General features: G+C 31.3%; 1 protein-coding gene across 3 annotated transcripts in view; it reads left to right on the forward strand.

Annotated features, from left to right (window-relative positions):
• The window catches only part of LOC145295999 (exostosin-1b-like), a 361235-nt gene that overhangs the window by 230882 nt on the left and 111166 nt on the right, over window positions 1-19187 (forward strand). The window contains exon 2 of one of the 3 annotated variants that reach the window (XM_080142010.1): window positions 6555-7032. The exons of the other annotated variants lie outside the window; for them this stretch is intronic. Within the exon in view, the coding sequence (XP_079998136.1) occupies window positions 6555-6558 (4 nt within the window). The 3' untranslated portion in view covers window positions 6559-7032. Of the gene's footprint in view, window positions 1-6554; window positions 7033-19187 lie in introns of those variants that run through there. 3 annotated transcript variants of the gene reach the window in all.

The following is a 19187-nucleotide window of genomic DNA, read 5'->3' on the forward strand; positions in this document are numbered from 1 at the left end:
ACTCCTTAAATTCCTAAACAGTTTATTCGTTTCATTTTTTTTTTCTTTTCCTGATCTAAAAATCCTCTCCACTTCTTTCATACTACTATTGCATTTATTTAGCCCAATTTTATTATTTCTGTTTCCATTTTACTCTTTTTCATCGCTAATGTACACATCATCATCTTTGTCCTGATTCATATTGGCTTCTGTCACAGTCTTCTCCATTGCAACTGTCATCCGCATCGCATCAGCATCCACATCATTTCCGTTTCTTACATGTAACATTGTTAAATTACCTCTGTTATTACAAACTAAAAAAAAAAAAAAATGGTGCACTAAATCCATTGAGTAAGGACCTACAATTTCTCTCATTAATAAAAATAGCAACTTGTGTTCAATATAATTGTATGTAATCATTTACAATATTACCGAACAATAACCTTCAGAAGTTAAGCGTAAATATAACCAGAGTTGCAAAGTCCAGAAGTATTGGAAGGAGTTTAATCTCTGAAGAGTCAAGTCTAAATATTAGCAGTTGAATATTTGGGAAGCCTTGGAGTCAAAGTCCAACCTTATACATTACAATTCTCTGGATATAATTTTCCAAATACATAAGGTTACTTAAATATGAGCTTTGAGCTTTGATCGCAGGTTTACTTATGATTTTAGTTGAGAAGGATTTAAAGCAGGCGTTAAACCAAATATGAAGATGTTAGTTTAATCACGTGACCTAGGATTTGAAGTAATACATAGCAACCAAATAAATGTTTGTCTTTATTCACATTTCTGGGAGTCACTTTTGTGACAATGTTTGCGAACTATTTGATAAGCACCAACTTCAGACATTGTGTTGAATATCTTTTGTAAAAACAAACTGTTTCATTGTTTGTTTGTTTTTTTATGTTTGGGGCTAGTAAATTTTCTTTTTCTATTTAATACTCATTAATATACAAATAAAAAAAATACCAATGGCTATTCGCAAGATATTTCACTTCGATCTGAACATTTGGAGATGAAAATGCTTTACCAAACTTTCGTGTGAGAGGTTGATGAAAATGCTATTTCAAACTTCAGCCTTACTGACTAACGGAAATTCAATCTAAAACTAAAGCTTAACAGATAAATGAAAATGCTATTCCAAACTTAAGCATGACAAACTAATTAAAATTCTATTTCAGACTGAAATGTAACAGACCAATTAAAATGTTATTTCAAGCTTAAGCATGACTGATACATCTGCTTATATTCTTATTCTTTCATACTTAAGAATGGCAGACCCTAGAAAATTGTGCTTTAAACTTAAGTGTGACAGACAGCAGAACCTCTGTTAGAGATGCTTGGACCATAAATGTATCTAAAATAAGTCCTTTCGTTTTGTGCATTCATTGATATTTTAAGCTAAACTATAACAGATCGACCGGAGATGACCGTAACTAAGTGGTTAAGACACTGGCTGAGTGTTCCAGGTTTTAATCCAGTTTGTTCCACAGAAACGCTTTTATCAAAACCACACTTGACCTTGTGTCTAATTTGACGGAGAGGAGGTAAATAAAATAGCAAGATCGACGAACGTGTGATAAACAAAGTCGCTCCTATTGATAGAAGGGTGCATCTAAAACCAGCAGCGATAGTTCATAGCAAGAGGGCGTCACTTCTTTAAGGTGCTCGGAATGTCAGATGCGTTGGTAATTTGAATTTAACACCTGAATTCAATTTAAATATTTTTCTAGATAAAGAACATTTGTCCGCCCAACTCTAAAATTAAGGCTTACTATATGCGGATCTTGGTAGAAAATTGTTGTTTTGCGTTTATAATTGCCTTTTCAGCCGTTTATATTTTCATACATATATACGTATTTATAAGCATATATATATATATATATATATATATATGTGTGTGTGTATGTATTTATATATACACATATACAATGTATATTTTATTTATAGCAATTGCACTAAGTAACTTATTGAGCAAGTGTACTAAAACTAACTAAAGGTAGTTTAAAAAGCTGTGAGTTTCTGTCAAACATTCACGGCAAACACTCGCCTAGCTACAGCCACTGTCAACAATTTTCCTTATGCTCTATCTGTATCTAGAGCTAAACAAAAATTCCATGAGCAAAGCTTCTTTCTTAGAGCTGTCAATCTGGTACACAACACCGCACGGCTGCTTCTCAGCTGAATATTACATGATCGTTTTCAAGTCCAGCATAAACAAATTCTTGTTAGGTCGTCCTCGTAAATAATCAATTTCTACCCAATTTTCACCATTACCGTTTGCTCATTAACCCTTATATTCGAGTAACTTCTTGATCTTGATGAGCGATAACTCTCTTGTAAATATTTTTTTTTTTTTTTTTTTATCCTTTTGTAATGTTAAAACTTGAAATGTGTAGCTGTTTTCTTTACTTTTTGTTATTAAAAAAGGCTTCACTATCAGTTGATGGATCACTCTAGTCAAAAATGGTTATATATTAAATGGAAAGGGTTGAACTAATATCAGGGTCTTTTATAACCCAATATAAATTCAGGCAGATTTTTTTTTTTTTTTTTTTACAACCCCATGTGTTAACCCCATGTGTTAAAAGACAATCATATTAAATATCTTGTATCATATTTACCACTGCATGGGATGTTGGTACTAAAAAAAAAAAAGTTAAAAAAACAAAAACAAAGAAAAGCATAAAAAAATTATTCTGCTCATATTGCAGCAGCATCCATATAGTATGTAGTGTAGTAACTTTTAGAAATTGACTTCCAAACTAACCTATATCTTGCCAGGTCTTTATTTATCCCTCTTTCTATAAGTTTATTCTTGTCATTTCTTCCTATGTTTTCCTTACTCCCCCCCATTGAACCTGACTTGATACCTCAACGGTTCTACATCTATTAACCTCTGAACTCGTCCATTCTTTCAACATGTTCATACCATCGAAGGCTACTATTCTTCACACATGCCCCTATAAATTGAGATTTAGCCATATCTATATTTTTTAATCTCTGATTTGTAATCAATCCGGAAAATATATACAAAAGCACAGTTCAATCGATTGTTGATTTAGTATGTCTACAAGGGATGGTGGAAGGGTTACAGAAAAAAAAAAAAGGTAAACCACAGAAGCGATGGCGTGATGATGTTCTGGATTTCTAGATCAATCATTCAGGTAAACTAAGTTCTCATAAATAGTATTTTGAAAACTGTTAATAAATAATAGACTGTATTCTACTGATTTTTCACCCTTTAGTAAGACATTGTAATAAAAACCGTTTGCAAAAAACAAAAAAAAACAAAAAAAAAAACAGGCTTCTTAACTAAGAAATTCATAAAATTAGGAACATCACAATAGTTAATCAATACAGAACTCCGAAAATGTGACATTGATACATGTTCATTCAACAGTTCTGAAGCAGAATACAATGCAAAAGGAGATGGTTGGTACATCTTTGAGCAAACACCAATATGATTCTGCAGCAAGTCTAATGTGAATGTATGCAGAGAAAGTGTTTGATGACTTACAAGTCTAGTTGAACTGACACTTAATAGTCTGTGCATGGTGTTGAAAATTGGCCATATTGTGGCCAGAGACATTTTGTCTTTACTTCCAAGACATTTTGATGAAAAAAAAAAAAAAAAGAAATCAACCTTGTTGTGACCCACGTGATGTGAGATTTATCGTTTATTTCCTTTTTTTTTTTTTTTTTTTTTTTTTTTTGTGCTGTTTGTGTGAGTGTTTAGTGAAAGTCTGTTGAAACAGATTTTCTATCATTTTTTTTCTGACCTCCACACCCTTTTATGTATCTAGTGGTTAAAATAGGAGACTGTTTGCATGTTGGTTTGGTTGTAATGTTAAGATAGACGTCATCATGCTTTGATTTATAGAGAACGTTATTTAGAAACAAACTTTATTGTTCATTTTTGTCTTGGTAAAAATTTTTTGAAATCTTTTTTCTCTTTTGGGTTCGTTTATTTTCCACTTCCGTTTTTCAGCTGTAGTGTTTTCTTTGGGGCAACATTTTTGTTTCACCTTGTATCATTCAAACACGGTAGTGTTTAAATGATATGCTTAAGTGGCAGTTTTAGTCATTTAGAACTGCTTTAAAGCTTCACCGCTCACTCATTTTTCGACCAAATTTCAAACAATTATTACAGTTTATTGATCACCTTCTCAGCTATATTGTGAAAAAATGTTCAATTTTCGTTCAGTAAAACAAAAGTTATGATGAATTTACTGGTGTTCAAAATCGTAAAAAAAAAATGTAAGGAGGTGAGCAACGTTTTTTATGACTGGTTTCCATAGCAACCACGGCGCTTCAGCGACTACTGTTGCTACCAATTCACCGCTCTCATGAAAAGAGAAGTAACAAGTGAAACAGAATGAAAAAATGGAAGGGAGATAATTGGGGGGGGGTATTGAAAGCAGACGAGTACCGTATATTGTTATTACATATGTGTATGTTATGTTTATGGGGCAAAAAAATAATAAGACTGAAATTAAACAAAGAACAAGTGAATTTACTGGAAGCCTGGAAAAATCATGGATTACAATAGAAAAATGCGACCATGAAAAGTAATATGGTTAAGCTTAAATTTGGAAAAGTAAAGGATTAGTTGTTAAAACTGAAAAAGAAAAGGACAAGATATTCTAGTAAAAATATAATAAATTTATAACTTAAAATATTGCAGTATCAAGAATTTTGTTAAATTCAATTTAACATTATATAATCAATTCTTAATGCTGCAATATTTTAAGTTATAAATTTATATTTTTTACTAGAATATCTTGTACTTTTCCAGTTTTAACAACTAGTCCTTTACTTTTCCATATTTAAGCTTAACCATATTACTTTTCATGCTCGCATTTTTCTATTGTTATATGTGTGGGTCCGTTCAGGATGTCTGAAGATACTGACTTCCTGATCTAAAATGCACGAAACATTATTTTTTTTTCCTTTCCTGTTGCAAAACTCAATCATGTTCTGCAAAGTCAGAAACAACAATTTTACTCTACAAAACAACGAAACCAAACATCATGAATAAATATTTGAAGATATAAAAAAAAAAAACTATAAGTAAAACGTTTTTACAAACTAGATTCGGTATTAAATAACTCAAACGGGTTGATATGCCATAAAAAAAAAACTATGTCCAAGTCTTATATATATATATATATATATATATATTTGAACATTTATTATAAATTAAATGACTGGTTTTGTCATGAAACAAGTGTCCAACCATAATTTAAAAAAAAAAAAAGGGTTTTTGTTTCTTGTATCCTTGATAGTTATCTATAAAAGATATTGATGTTCCATTTTCTGATCGCAATCTGTTTCAGTTAACTGTTTGATCTCAGATATCGGCTGTTTCCTCCAATCTCAAACCGCTCCTCTTCAATTCTTCTAGGGATCTTATGACAAGGGGAGGGGGAAAAGGGGGGGCACCCCACCCATCCAACCATCTTATAATAAATCACTGTTCCTTCCAGTTTCATAGGTAGGGGTACCAGATAAGCCCATCCCCGAAAAAGAGGATTCCTAATAGTTGGTATAGACATAAAAGAGGGAGATAAGAATCATAAAAAGATGTAATTATACACGTGATGTCTAGCCAAAAAAGAATTGAATAAGTATGGAGAAAAAAAAACTATTAAAAAAGAAATTCTTATCTAGAACATTGTGGTCTCATAAAAACTTCATAATTGTATTAGGATCCTGCTATTACTCTGGTGCTTTATTTGGCCTGATGGATACCATAATAGGATATTAAATTCGCTATGTTGAGTTCAATTCCTGGTAGAATATTGTCATCATTTATGCACTAAAACTAGGTATCACAAACAAGCAAGTTTAGTGCATAAAAATTGGTAGATATAGTGAAATTCTCTTTCTGAATTTTTAAGATAGGGATTGCTTATTTCTATTACTTGGACGAGTGTTCTCATCTTGAGTGTTATTTTCACAACATGTAACCTATGACCTTCCTCAGATGTATTTTGTCAGAACTCTGAAATCTGCATTAAATTTTGAATGGAACTCATTATTTAAATATACATACTAATAATAGGTAGGAAGACTTCTCATGGAATTTAATCAATTGATCTGAAAAGACCATTTTGCCTTTTTATTTATATATATATATATATATATATATATATATATATATATATATATATACAGGGTGACCCCCCCTCCCCCAAAACAGGCCCCAACTATAACATTGTAAGAAAACATTGTAAATAAATCTAGAATCACTCGTATATAAAATTATGCACGATATTGTGTGTGGGTGGTTAGGGGGGGGGCATGTGAATCCTTTATCTTACCTTGAAGAAATGATATATTGAAATTTAATCTAAGCTGCAGGTTACCCTTTCTCGTGTAGCATCTCCCGAGTAGTCACCAAGTCACCTTACTGAGTAGCCACGAAAGAATAGAAACTTGAATTACAATTGTTTTATCCATTTTTATTTTTCTTGAAAATGTAATGAAAGTATATGTGAAATTTAATCGTTTTATAAATTCATTTATATATACATATATTTTATACCCATTTTTTTTTTTTTTACTTTCAGGTGAGTGTTAAGTCGCGTTGGTGATTGGTAAGCCTGAAATATGTAATTTTTTTTTTCCTTGTTAATTTTCTTAATGCAATTAATTTCAGTGTTTTCTACGTCTGGAAAAATCCATAAAATTAACAACGGAAATTCCCATTAAGAAATTTGAAATCTATGGAAATAGAAATGAGAAAAAAATTTGTTTTTTTTAATTCATTTAATCTGACCGTGTTTACTACATCTTTCATTTATTCCATAACACTTTAAAAATATAACTTACTAGCTGAAGTACTTGTCTATATGTAGGGTACTCGGCTTCAATCTATACCCAACTCATGTAAAAATTTTGCAATAAATACTCATCTAACTACAACAGCTATCAACAATTTCTCTCAAGAATGAAAGTTAATATAGAAACATTGTTTTAGTTTGAATAAAATAAAATATGCATAAAGTCTGCTTGAAACCAAATCACAACGTAATATTAGGAAAATAAACAAATATTTTACTTGTTTGAATTTATCACAAATATATTTCAGAGGTAGACTCCATCTTCAGTATGTTTTGTTTCTTTTCCCCCTTTTTCTTCTTTCTTGCCATGTTGTAAATTTGGAGAAAGTCTGCTTGTATAGAGCTGCGAAGTGAGCAGGAAGAGAGTTTCACAATCTTAGTTTTTGGAAAGAAGCTATTGGAATAAGAAGCTGTATTACAATGAGGTATTAAAACAGCGAATTCATGGAGACCACTAGACCAACGAGTCAAACGAACTGGAACAAAGGAGGCAGGGAATATATCAAACAATTCTTAAGAACACATGCCATAATAGTTATCATATCATATCAAGGATGAGGGTTCATGTAGAAACGTTGTTTTAATTTAAATAAAATAAATTACGCATCAAGTGCGCTTGAAAACCAAATCACAACGTAATATTAGGAAAATATACAAATATTTTACTTGTTTGAAATTTATCACAAATATATTTCAGAGGTATACTCCATCTTCAGTGTTTTTTTGTTTCTTTTTTTTTTCTTTTCTTCCTTGCCATGTTGTAAAGTTGGAGAAAGAAGTCTGTAGAGCCGCGTGTTGTATCTGGTGGTTTTATTTTGAAATGTTTGATCTGTGCATAGGTACTTGATGTGTATTTTATTTTATTCAAATTAAAATAACGTTTCTATTGAACTCTCATTCTTGACGTTATTCTCACGTTACCTACACACAGTTCAAACATTTCAAAATACAACAGCCAGATACAACGCACAGCTCTATATGGACTTTTTTCTCCAAATTTTCCAACATGGCAAGGAAGAAGAAAAAAAAAAGAAACAAAATCACACGCTGAAGATGGAGTCTACCTCTGAAATATTTGTGATAAATTTCAAACAAGTAAAATATTTATTTTCCTAATATTACGTTGTGATTTGGTTTCAAGCGCACTTGATGCATATTTTAATTTCCCTCACTTTATATCTATGCCTAAAACTAAACGAAAATTCCATGAGCAAAATTTCTTTCCTAAAACTGCCTGTCTGTGGAACACAATACTGTGGAGCTACTTCTCAGCTGACTATAAGATGGTCGTTTTCAAGTCTAATATAAGCAAGTTTTTGTTGAGCCATCCTCTTGTATAAATAAACTATACCCTAGTTCCGCCATTGTTGATCATCAGTGTTGTCTCACTGTATAGCTAACACTCATTAACCCTTATCCTAGAGTGACCTCCGGGCTTTGACAAGCCGTGACACTCCTTCCCAACTAGTAAAAAAATAAAGTGAGTCAGCAGCCCTCTAGCATTTGGACTACCTCATCATCAGCTTCATCGATTCTGCATTACAATATTTGCACTCCATCTTCATCAGAAAACATGCCCTTAAACACCTTTATCAGCAATAGTTTTAAATTTGATTTTATCATTATGCCATTTTGTTTGTATAGGATTTTTTAAAAAAAATTTCACTACAAAATAGAAATTGATCCACAAATTGATGAAAACAATTGAAATATATTTTTTTGCCAATAGAGTAATATTTTTTTCCATCAGTTCTCAAATCAAATTAAGAATGATAGTTTAACTCAATCATTTTTCAGCTTGACATCCCCACCATTTCTTCGCAATAGGGTCATCCCCTCATACTTCTCATTTTTAACCTATTTGACCTTGAGATATATTTTATATGCCTGAAGAGTTACAAGACTTGAAACTGTATCTATGTTTTCAATAACTGTGGTTTCCATATTAAGCATTTTCAATGAAAAAAATATTGCAATGTAATATTGAAGTTGGAGTGTTTAGAAAGAAGAATGACAAAACTAATTAAAGAATTAAAATATTAGTTACAGTACGAAGTGAAAACATTAGGATTAACTACTTGACTAGAGACACGATTTAAGTAAAACCTTCAAAATAATGACATTTCTAACTATGGCTTATTTTTTTTCTTTATTATTAATAAATCCCTCTCAATTTGGAAAGTTATGTTATTTCTTATAATAAATAATTTTATCCAGAATTCTTCATAAGTTTTGGTTTCTGTTTCGATTATAGCTGAAGGAACTCTGGTTATATATATGTACATATATTTTTTTCATGAGTTTTGGTTTCGGTTTCAATTCAAGCTGATGATTTTTAAAATCATAACTTTATAATATATAATGTAAAAATCGATAGAAAATCGACTCTCTAATAATATATACGAAATCTGCAAGAATTAAAATATTTAGTCGTACTTTACGACTGGGCTACGACGTGTGTCCCTGCTAGCTAAGATAAATACTTTTGCAGTTTTAACAAAAGAGCTACAATAATATCAGAGCGTCTCCATTTACACTGAACATCTACAGTATGCCAACATCAATATATTACGTATGAGTCTGCTGTGGGATTTCCACAGGTCCCACTAGTATATATAATATATGTGTGTTTTTCTGTGTTTATATCAATAAGCCAATCACCTATTAAGGTCACTCAAATATGAGGTTTAATTAGATTTTCAATTGGATGTAGAGCAATATAAAGCAAGAATTGGAAACGAGATGAAAAAGGGGCAGGCAGGTGTTTCGCCGTTTTAAAACTCATCTGTGTGGCTGGACATACAGTGGCATTAATGCTGAAATTAAAAATGCCAGCCGCTACTTATCATTTATATTTAATGAAATAGAAATGCATTCCAACTGAATAGTGAGTAAAAGGATGTTAAGTATTGATTTTGATGTCATGATAAAAATCAGCGATGATGATAGCTGTCAGTGTTCAATGCTGATTCGCTGTTGAAGAGAATTGAGTGACGAGTTGCTGCGACAGTTCCTGTTCTTTATCAGATCATGTTGCATACCGCTGGTTTCTTGCTTGACTAATCACGACAATGAACGACTTCATTTATTTTAGATTTTTTGTTGATGGATAGATTTTGGGCTTTTGAGTCATTTTGCTATCGTTTTATTGGAGACGTTGATGATCCGCACGGTGCACCTGAATATTTAACAAAACAGATTACTCTTATCTCTAATATAATATGCATTGCGTTCATATACGATATGCATACGTGTTTCAGCTGTGATTTCTTCCAAAATAATTCACAGCTGAAACATGTATGCACATATGTAGCCAATGTTTGTATAAATAAAAAAAACATTACAGCTCAACTTGTTATTGAGCACTTTATAAATACCGAAATTCCGTAATATATAATCACTATATATATTTGTATATTTTGGCAGCAGGTTATTTATTCAAGCACATCTGATCGAACACGAGTTATTTTTTTTTTTATTTTATTTATTTTTTTTCGTTTTTATTTTTTTTTTTTTTGATATCTTTTCCATTCGTTGAGTGGTCTTTTTTATTTCAACTGACGTGTTGTGTAGAATGGCGCTCAAACGTTGTTGTTCAGCCATATTCTTAAGCGCTTTCTATCGGTGCATCCAATTATCATCAGGAGCGATTGTTATCGTTTTCTTTTTCTTTTCCTTTGAGGCTTTGTGTATTTATAGTTTTTTTTTTTAATTTTTTTAATTTTTTTTTTTTAGTTTGTTATAAACTGCTGGAAGATTAGGGACGATTGATTTTTAATTTTGATTTTCTTATTTTATAGTTTATTTAGATTCTTGTCATTACTATAATCACACACACACAATACATATATATATATATAGAGAGAGAGATAAATTAGAAGGAACAAACCGTATTGTGTTCATCAACGTTTCGTCTTTATTTCGAAATAAAGACGAAACGTTGATGAAAACATAAATACGGTTTGTTCCTTTTTATTTCTCTATTTTGTTGTCGGAATACTATTTCCATTATTTTCATCATATATATATATATATATATATATATATATAAAGCAGAAGATGGCTCGATCAAACTGAATGAAACGTTGATTTGATCTGTAACATTTTTAATGATTAAATATTCTTATTACGTAATTAAACGAAACCAAAGATTATATATATCATGTAGATCCTCTGTGTTTTACTGAGAGAAATATTACGTATTAAGGTTGTAGTTTCTTCAATTTTGAGACTTCATGAATTGAAGCTTTTGAATCCAGGAATATAACAGCTTTGAATTAAAATCTGAATAATATTTTCTCAGAAACATGTCTTGTAGGAATTTTTTTTTTGTAAGTATTATATATACTAACAAAAAATACATTGTTTTTTTTTTTTTTTTTTTTCTTTTTTTTTTACCTGAAAAACAATTTTTATCTGACATTTTCATAATTAGTAAAAAAAAAAATAGAAAAAAAAAGAAAACAGCAAAAAGATTAGTGTCATTGTGTTATTTGATATTTTCCAGTGTTGACAAAATTTATTGTGTGTGAACTTAGTATCATATTTTTAAATAAAAACAACAACGACGGGTTATTTTATATAGTTATAGTTTATGGATAGAAGTGGAAACATTAGGATTAACTACTTTACTATTTAATTCTTATCATCGATAATATATATATATATATATATATATAATTTTAGTTCACTAGATGTAAATCTACTGAAACTCCTGCATTTATTATTATTTGAATGAACAGAGCGTGTTTATAGTAATAGTTTGTTTATTTATGCAAACACTTGTGTGTGTGTGTGTATATATATATATATATATATATATATATATATATAGTAATAACAGTATAGTTCCATTCCAAGATCCAAATATTTATTTCATGCAAAACAGCTCCTCCAACATCTTCAAAATTATATACATTTTTTACAGATCCGTTTCGTTATGAAGAAACAAACGGTTATGTGAATAACTCTTGCTTCATTCATATATATGTGTGTGTGTGTGTGTGTGCCAATCCTTTGATAGTTTTCTATTGATAACCTTGCTTTTTGTTTTCAACTTAGTGCATATAATTCGAATCTCCCTCCTCTGCCAGTCTGTCATATTAATAACTGTATGGCGACAATAGATCCTCTTCTGAAGAAAGCCGCTTTCATGTTTCTTTAAGGTTCAGTTAGTTTAGGTAAGCCACCACCTTCCCCCTCCTCAATAATACTGAACTACAAAATGGAGATGCTTTGATTTTCTGAGCTTAAGGAAGTTTTAGTTACCATTACTTCCATGTTCATTTTCATATTGGCTAATAGCATCTGCAAAGATACTATTTACGCACTGTGGAAACTTCTTTTTTATTCCTGGGAGATCACCACTTATCAAGACAAAAGCCACTCAAGGATAAAGAGTAATGAGATGGAATGATTGTCTGTTGAGAGATGAAAAATCTTAGTGCAGTAAAAATGATTGATAAAACCAAATGTGGATATTCATAGGGATGGTTTATGACAGGAATCTGAAGTTGGGATTTAAATACGCTCATGTTGTAATCTGCATGGAAGTAGTTCTGCAGTAATGCCTTCTGCAGATCAGATACATTTTTGAAGAACTTTCGTTCATGGAAATTCTACCTTGTGCTAGTTTTTTTTTTTTTTTCATTGTGATAGAAAGAGTTCTTGCTGTGAATGTCTCAGGACAAGAAACTAGAGATTGAAGTTTAGTCATATTGTTTACATACTATCAGTTTTTAAAAAAAAAAAAAAACATGTGAATTAATCTGTTATTTGAAGATTGTTAGAATTTTTGATGCAGTAAAACGTTTTTCATAGTAGCATAATTTGATATAAAATAACCAAAAAAAAGTTGATCTTCTGTGGAAACTGATTTTTTTTTTACATAGGAGACACCATTTATCAAGGCCCAGAGGCCACTCGAGGATAAAGGTCATTGAGTGTACAGTAATCAATGGGATAATATCATAGTAATCGTTAGTAATGGAAATTTGGTAAATTGGATTACTTAAGAGGGCGGTTCATCAAAAATTTGTTTATGTAAGACTTGAAAACAACAAAATTGTAGTCAGCTGAGAAACGGCCAAACGGAAGAGTGTTCCACAGGCATGCAGTTCTAAGAAAGAAGCTTTGTTCATGGAATCTACGTTTTGATTTAGGCACAGATGAAGAATGGGGAAAATTATGGATAGTGGTTTCAACTAGACGAGTGTTTTCCATGAAAGATTGGCAAAGGGGGGGGCAGAGATTGGAGCTCAGATGAGCACTTGCCATGGAAATAACGATAAAGCAAAGACAGGGTCGCAACGTCTCTTTTATGGGAAAGAAGTTGCAGAGAAGAGAAAGCCCCCCCCCACCACCACCACCACTAAGCTACGAATTCTATTTTGTACTCTGCCAAGGCAAGATAAGCTGCTTCTGGCAACTCCTGCCTAGATGTGGCAGCAGTACTCCATCCTTGGACATACTTGGCTTTTATATAGATAGAGAATTGCATCAGCAGTGAGATATCTACTAGAACAGTAGGATCCCACCATTTTTCCAGTGAGACCTTGGCAACAGATTTTATGTACGTGGTCCATTTCAGATCAGGAGTAAAAATCAAATAATCAACCCAAATAAAAATTTGCAACACATTAAAAGAATTCGCAGCATAAAAAAAAACTAACAAAATGACTAGATTCGACTCTGTTGTATGAATGGCAAGTATTTATGTATTAGTCTTGTCACTCATTTCATCCATTCTTCAGTGTGAATCATCAGTCATCAGTGTTTCGTCCTCCTTGTGTGTGTGTGTGTGTGTGTGTGTGTGTGTGTGTGTGTATGTATATATATATATATATGTATATATATATATATATGTATATATATATATATATATATATATATATATATATATATATATATATATATATCCAATATTTTTTCACTTTGGCAATTTATAACTACAATAAATAGTGGTTTCACTTAATGCCTTAACTAGCAAATTCTAGCATTGCTAAAAATATAATTTACTGATTTCTTTATGTCCTCTGATGAGAAAAATAACAAGAATAGCATTCTTTGAAACTCCGCGGAATAAAGACTTGTAAATTGTTTTTTGGAGTATTCATTTGAACAATAAATTTTGATTGTAAAGTTCAACTTACCGTTTTAATTTTCTTTCTCTTATATACGTGTAAAGAATAACATAGTTACATTGCAAGATCCAAATACTTATTTTTTTCATGCAAAACATCATGATAAAAAATGCATGACAATATAATGCTGCAAGAAGAAAAAAAAATCCATAGACTCCAACATCGTTTGTCTGTTCCAGCAGCCATCTTTTATATATATACTCTGTTGTTATATTTGACATACATTGAACTTTTAAACAAAAAGGACTGGTGTACACAAAGAGTGAAATATAATTCAAAAAAATGTTTTACCAAAAAAAACAAAAAACAACATATGAGGATTGTTCCAAAAGTACTGCCTCCTTTTTTTAATTTTTTTTAAACTGAAAAAGTTAAAGAGCTATGGAGACGGTACCATTAAAACGATCAACCTTTTGTGCTACAGAATTTATTTTTCAACGTGGTCACCACCATTCCCAATGCATTTTTGTCAAGAATTCAATGGAACATCTCTGCTTCTGACACATGTCCATGACAGTGGTTGCTTTCTTAGCTTCATACTGTCAATATCTGCAACAGGAAGATGAAACTTTCAGGTTCTGAATGCATAAGTTCAGTCATAACAATGCAATTAGCAATCCCTTATCTGTTCGGTCAGAATAATAAAAAAAGGAGGCATTACTTTTGAAACGCCCCGCCCGCTTGCATGTGTGTATGTATAAGTATTACTAATATATATATATATATATATATGGCGATTAAACTACACAGAATATTCCGCATTTCATCCACGCTAGGATTCATCAGGAATAGAATATTCTGTGTAGCTTAATTGCCATATATATTTTATAGCTTACTGTCTAGCTCTACCTACGTATTGAGCACTGTTGAAGTAAATACTTTGTTTACACATAAATTTATACTTTCTTATATTAATTTATGTGATTAAATGAAGTAGTTATATATATATATATATATATATCATTTATCATTCCAAAACCAGATTATTTATTTAATTCCCAATCATAATATTTTTATTCATATTTTATCAAGTACATCTTACATGTTTTGTTAAATAATGGGAGACCACTAAACAACTCCTCTGAGACAATTGTATGTAGCTTAAATAACTGTAAAGTTTTTTTTATATAGAATGAGAACAAATTTGGAGAAGAAAAAATGTAGATAAAAGGAAATGGAGACATTTAAAGTCTGCAAAAACATAAATAATAATAAAAAAAAACACTTGTTGTAGGGGTTATAGATCCCCCCCCCCTTAAAAAAATGAATTCAAAATACACGTGACGAAACCGTGTTATGTTGGCATATTTAATTTGAAAAACAAAAGATTACAAACATATTTCCATGATTTCGTATTTAGATTCTAGATTAAAAATAAAACTACTAGAATTTCTAAAATATAATAAAATATCAGTTGAAAATTTAGATTCATTAACCAATTGAAAAAAAAAATTTTAAAACAAAGTTACGAAACTAAAGCTACTTACAATAAAAGAAATTGTTAAAACACGTTTTCATTTTCACATATATGTATGTATGCGTGTGTTTGTGTGTGCGTGTGTGTATATATAATATATATATATATATATATATATATATATATATATATGATTAGTTTTTTTGGAAAAAGAATTCCAGCAGAGTGCTCAATTAAAAGGAAAATCCAAATTTTAAGAGCGTACTTATATTTTGTGTACAGAAAGTTGTTAGTTGAGACAGGTCATTGGTACCGTCGGTTTCAAGCCCGATAATAAGGCCCGTTTAAGGTATCCTTATCGAGCTCTCTTCAGCCAATATTGGCTGAAGAGAGCTCGATAAGGATACCTTAAACGGGCCTTATTATCGGGCTTGAAACCGACGGTACCAATGACCTGTCTCAACTAACAACTTTCTGTACACAATATATATATATATATATATATATATGTGTGTGTGTGTGTGTGGACAAATATATATATATATATATATATATATATGTGTGTGTGTGTGTGTGGACAAATATATATATATATATATATATATATATATATGAGAATGTGTGAGGACACGTCTCAACCTATAGACTCAACAAATCTTTGATCTACAGACTTGAAATTTGATACATAGGGTATTCAGATATGTGAAAAATGGGTTGCTAGGGAGTCAAAATTTAAAAATTGGTATGTAAGGGGTTCATTGGATTTTTATGTTTGTCAGCTTTTTCACGAATGCACGATACCTTCCTTTAAGAATAAATAGGCTTGAAAACACTTAAAGGACGTGTCAAGCTGGCCTAATGGTTATCATACTTGATTCACTGTCTTTTGATTTTGGTTTCGATCTCAGCTTGAGTATTTTTTTTTTTTTTTTTTTTACTTACAAGAAAAAAATATAATACTCACAAGCACGTCTCAGTTTCTGTATGAATTATAATATTTATCTGTATTTTACGACTGAAATGCTTGGAGGCCTGCTAGTATGTGTGTATATAGCTAAAAGCCACTTAAGGATAAGCGTTATTGAGATGGAATGGGTGTTGAGTGATGAAGAATTTTGAGAGGATTTAGATTACATACATGGTCCAAGTTTGAATACGTATGGGAACGGTTTGTGACAGTAATTTATGGACATCAAAGGTTGTAGTTTGCAGGAAAGCAATCCCGTTTTCCATAAACGGGAAACCTTTTCAAAGCTGTTTGTGAAAATTATGAAGAAACAATTTTTTAAATCCCCCCCTCAATTGCTGTCTTAAATTCTGGTTGATTCTTTCGTTCACAAATTGAAATAATTGTTAGTTTTATTATTCAGAAGATAGGAAAATTCTTCACTTTTGTATTTTCTGAATCTCTTTATGTAATTGGCTTCTTCTTTCTTTTGACATCGACACTGTTTGTTTAATACTGATAAACAATGAACACCAGGTTCCTCTTTAGTTTGTATCTTGTTTAAGTCAAAAGTTTTTTTTGTTTATCCATAACCCCATTAACCAAATTATTTGTCTATTTAGTTGAGTTTAAACCAACAAGAAATATATTCCAATATTTACCATGTAAACATTTTTCTTTTTAGATATAAAGATATTTGGAATTAAATTTCACGTTTTTAAAGATAAAGCAATTTTTTTTTAATGTTCGAGTTTTGTTATTTTAATGATTGGTTTGTATTTTATTTTCTTGTAACAGCATTGAGTTCACTTTTTAAGAATGTATTCTGATTGGTTCAAATTTAAAATTTAAACAACGCTTATATCACGGAAAACAACTTTGACTTTCATGTCATTTTCATTTCAAATATATCTTACAGATCTTAGAGATTGCTTGTCTTCTTGATAGAAGCATTAACGAATATGTGCTTGTTTGCTAATTGTTGAACATGTGATGCTTGCCTATCTGTTTAGTACCTGTACAGGCAAACATTTTCAACTTCAGCAAATTAGAACAATACATTATAGGCGTGCTGATTGAGAGATAAGCTTTTGGAATGTGCTCTGATGAACTCGTTGCACTTGTTTCCCTTCGACTTACATATCCCCGACAGACCCGCTTAGCAACAAAATCTCACCCCTTCATTGTTGAAGTCCCTAAATGCCAGAAAGCTTTCTACTCTAATAGTTTCTTGACTGACTATAGTGATATGCAGAAGTTTAAATGTAATGTAAACCAACATCTTGTTTATCTTTCCTAGGCATGGTTCACAATAGTAGCCTCTTATGTTCAAGTGGCAATATACCTTTTTAGGGGGTAAACGTGATTAAAGGAAAATAAAATAAAGGAATCCTTCTGAATGCTTACTTAGAGAAATGTCTGAAGAACTGTGCAGAATCTGTTTTATTTTTGTGTGTGATGTGTGAGAAATGTTGTACACGTGTGTATAAAGAATTGAAAGACTTCTACATGTATTCTGTTTTTTTGCTTGTTGATACCAAGTGTGTGATAAGATGTATATATGTGTACCGATACACCTGGAGTGTTCATAGAACTGGTAAAATATCCAATTCTTTACGTTAGAACGTCACATTTTGTTCAGCCGAAATAAATTATAGCAAAAAGTACACACCTGTTTACCTCTATTGTGTGTAAGCAAAGGGGAACAAGATCTGGGGAGAACCGTATCCTAACTTTTGACAGGATTCAAACCTACTTTGAAACCTAGTGAGCGCTCTCCTTTTCTCCTTTCTACTTCCTCTTTCTCACAGAAGAGACGTTGCAAGTCTATCTCTGCTCTATCATTATTCTCATGGAAAGGGCTCAACTGAACTTAACTCTATTGTACCCCCCCCCAGCAAAACATAACAAACACTCGTCTAGCTACAACCATTGTCAAGAGTTTCCCCCACTCTCTATCTGTACCTAAATCTAGACAAAAAATTCCATGAACAGGATTTCTTTCCCAGAAGTGTCCGCCTGTGGAACTCTGTACTGCAAGTCTATTTTCCAACCAACTACAACATGATCGTTTTCAAGTTTAATGTAAATAAATTCTTGTTGAATTATTCTTTTAAATACTCAAGTTCTACCGAATGACCACCACTACTGATCATTATCCTGTTGTCTCAGTGACCACCTTACACGCATTAACCCTTATTCTCAATTGTCCTCTAGGCCTTGGTAAGTGATGACTCCCTTAAAAAAAAAATGTCTGACGCCTCACTGTACAGATCTAACTTGTAATTTTTTTTAATATCTGCCAAGTTAGTCAGCCATGTTTTACATAAGAGAGGAATGAACAGGATTGATGGTTGTCATATTTCCTTTGCTTCACTTTCTTGATATCTGTTGATTTATCGACTTATTTTTTTTTTTTTTCTATTTTTTTTTCTATTTTTTTTGTTTGTATCGGTTTCTGTACTTCATAGTTTTTGAAGTCATCGTAATTTTCAATTTTTTTTTTCATTATAAAATCTACTGTAATTCGCAGTCTCTTTTCTGCACCAAAAAAAAAAAACAAAAAAAAAAAAATCTGTATTCAGTCAAGTCATGAAAGCAATGGTTTATTACTTTTGTTTGTCTCCTTTTTGTATCCCCCCTTTCTTTCCTAAAAAGGGGAGAGAACCATTACTGAAAACGGAAATAAATTGCTTACGGCTAAAACTTAGATTCACAGTAACAAATTGTTCAATTTTTTTTTTTTTCTTTTGAGTAGAAGTGTTTGCTATTTGCGCTAAGACAAATGAGATTGCGTGATAAAAATTCATCCAATCAGATTAGAAAGTAAAGAGGATTTAGTTTTTACGGCATAA

Source organism: Euprymna scolopes, chromosome 16 (genome assembly GCF_053919585.1).
Source record: "Euprymna scolopes isolate OS-2025 chromosome 16, ASM5391958v1, whole genome shotgun sequence".
NCBI lineage: Eukaryota > Metazoa > Mollusca > Cephalopoda > Sepiida > Sepiolidae > Euprymna > Euprymna scolopes.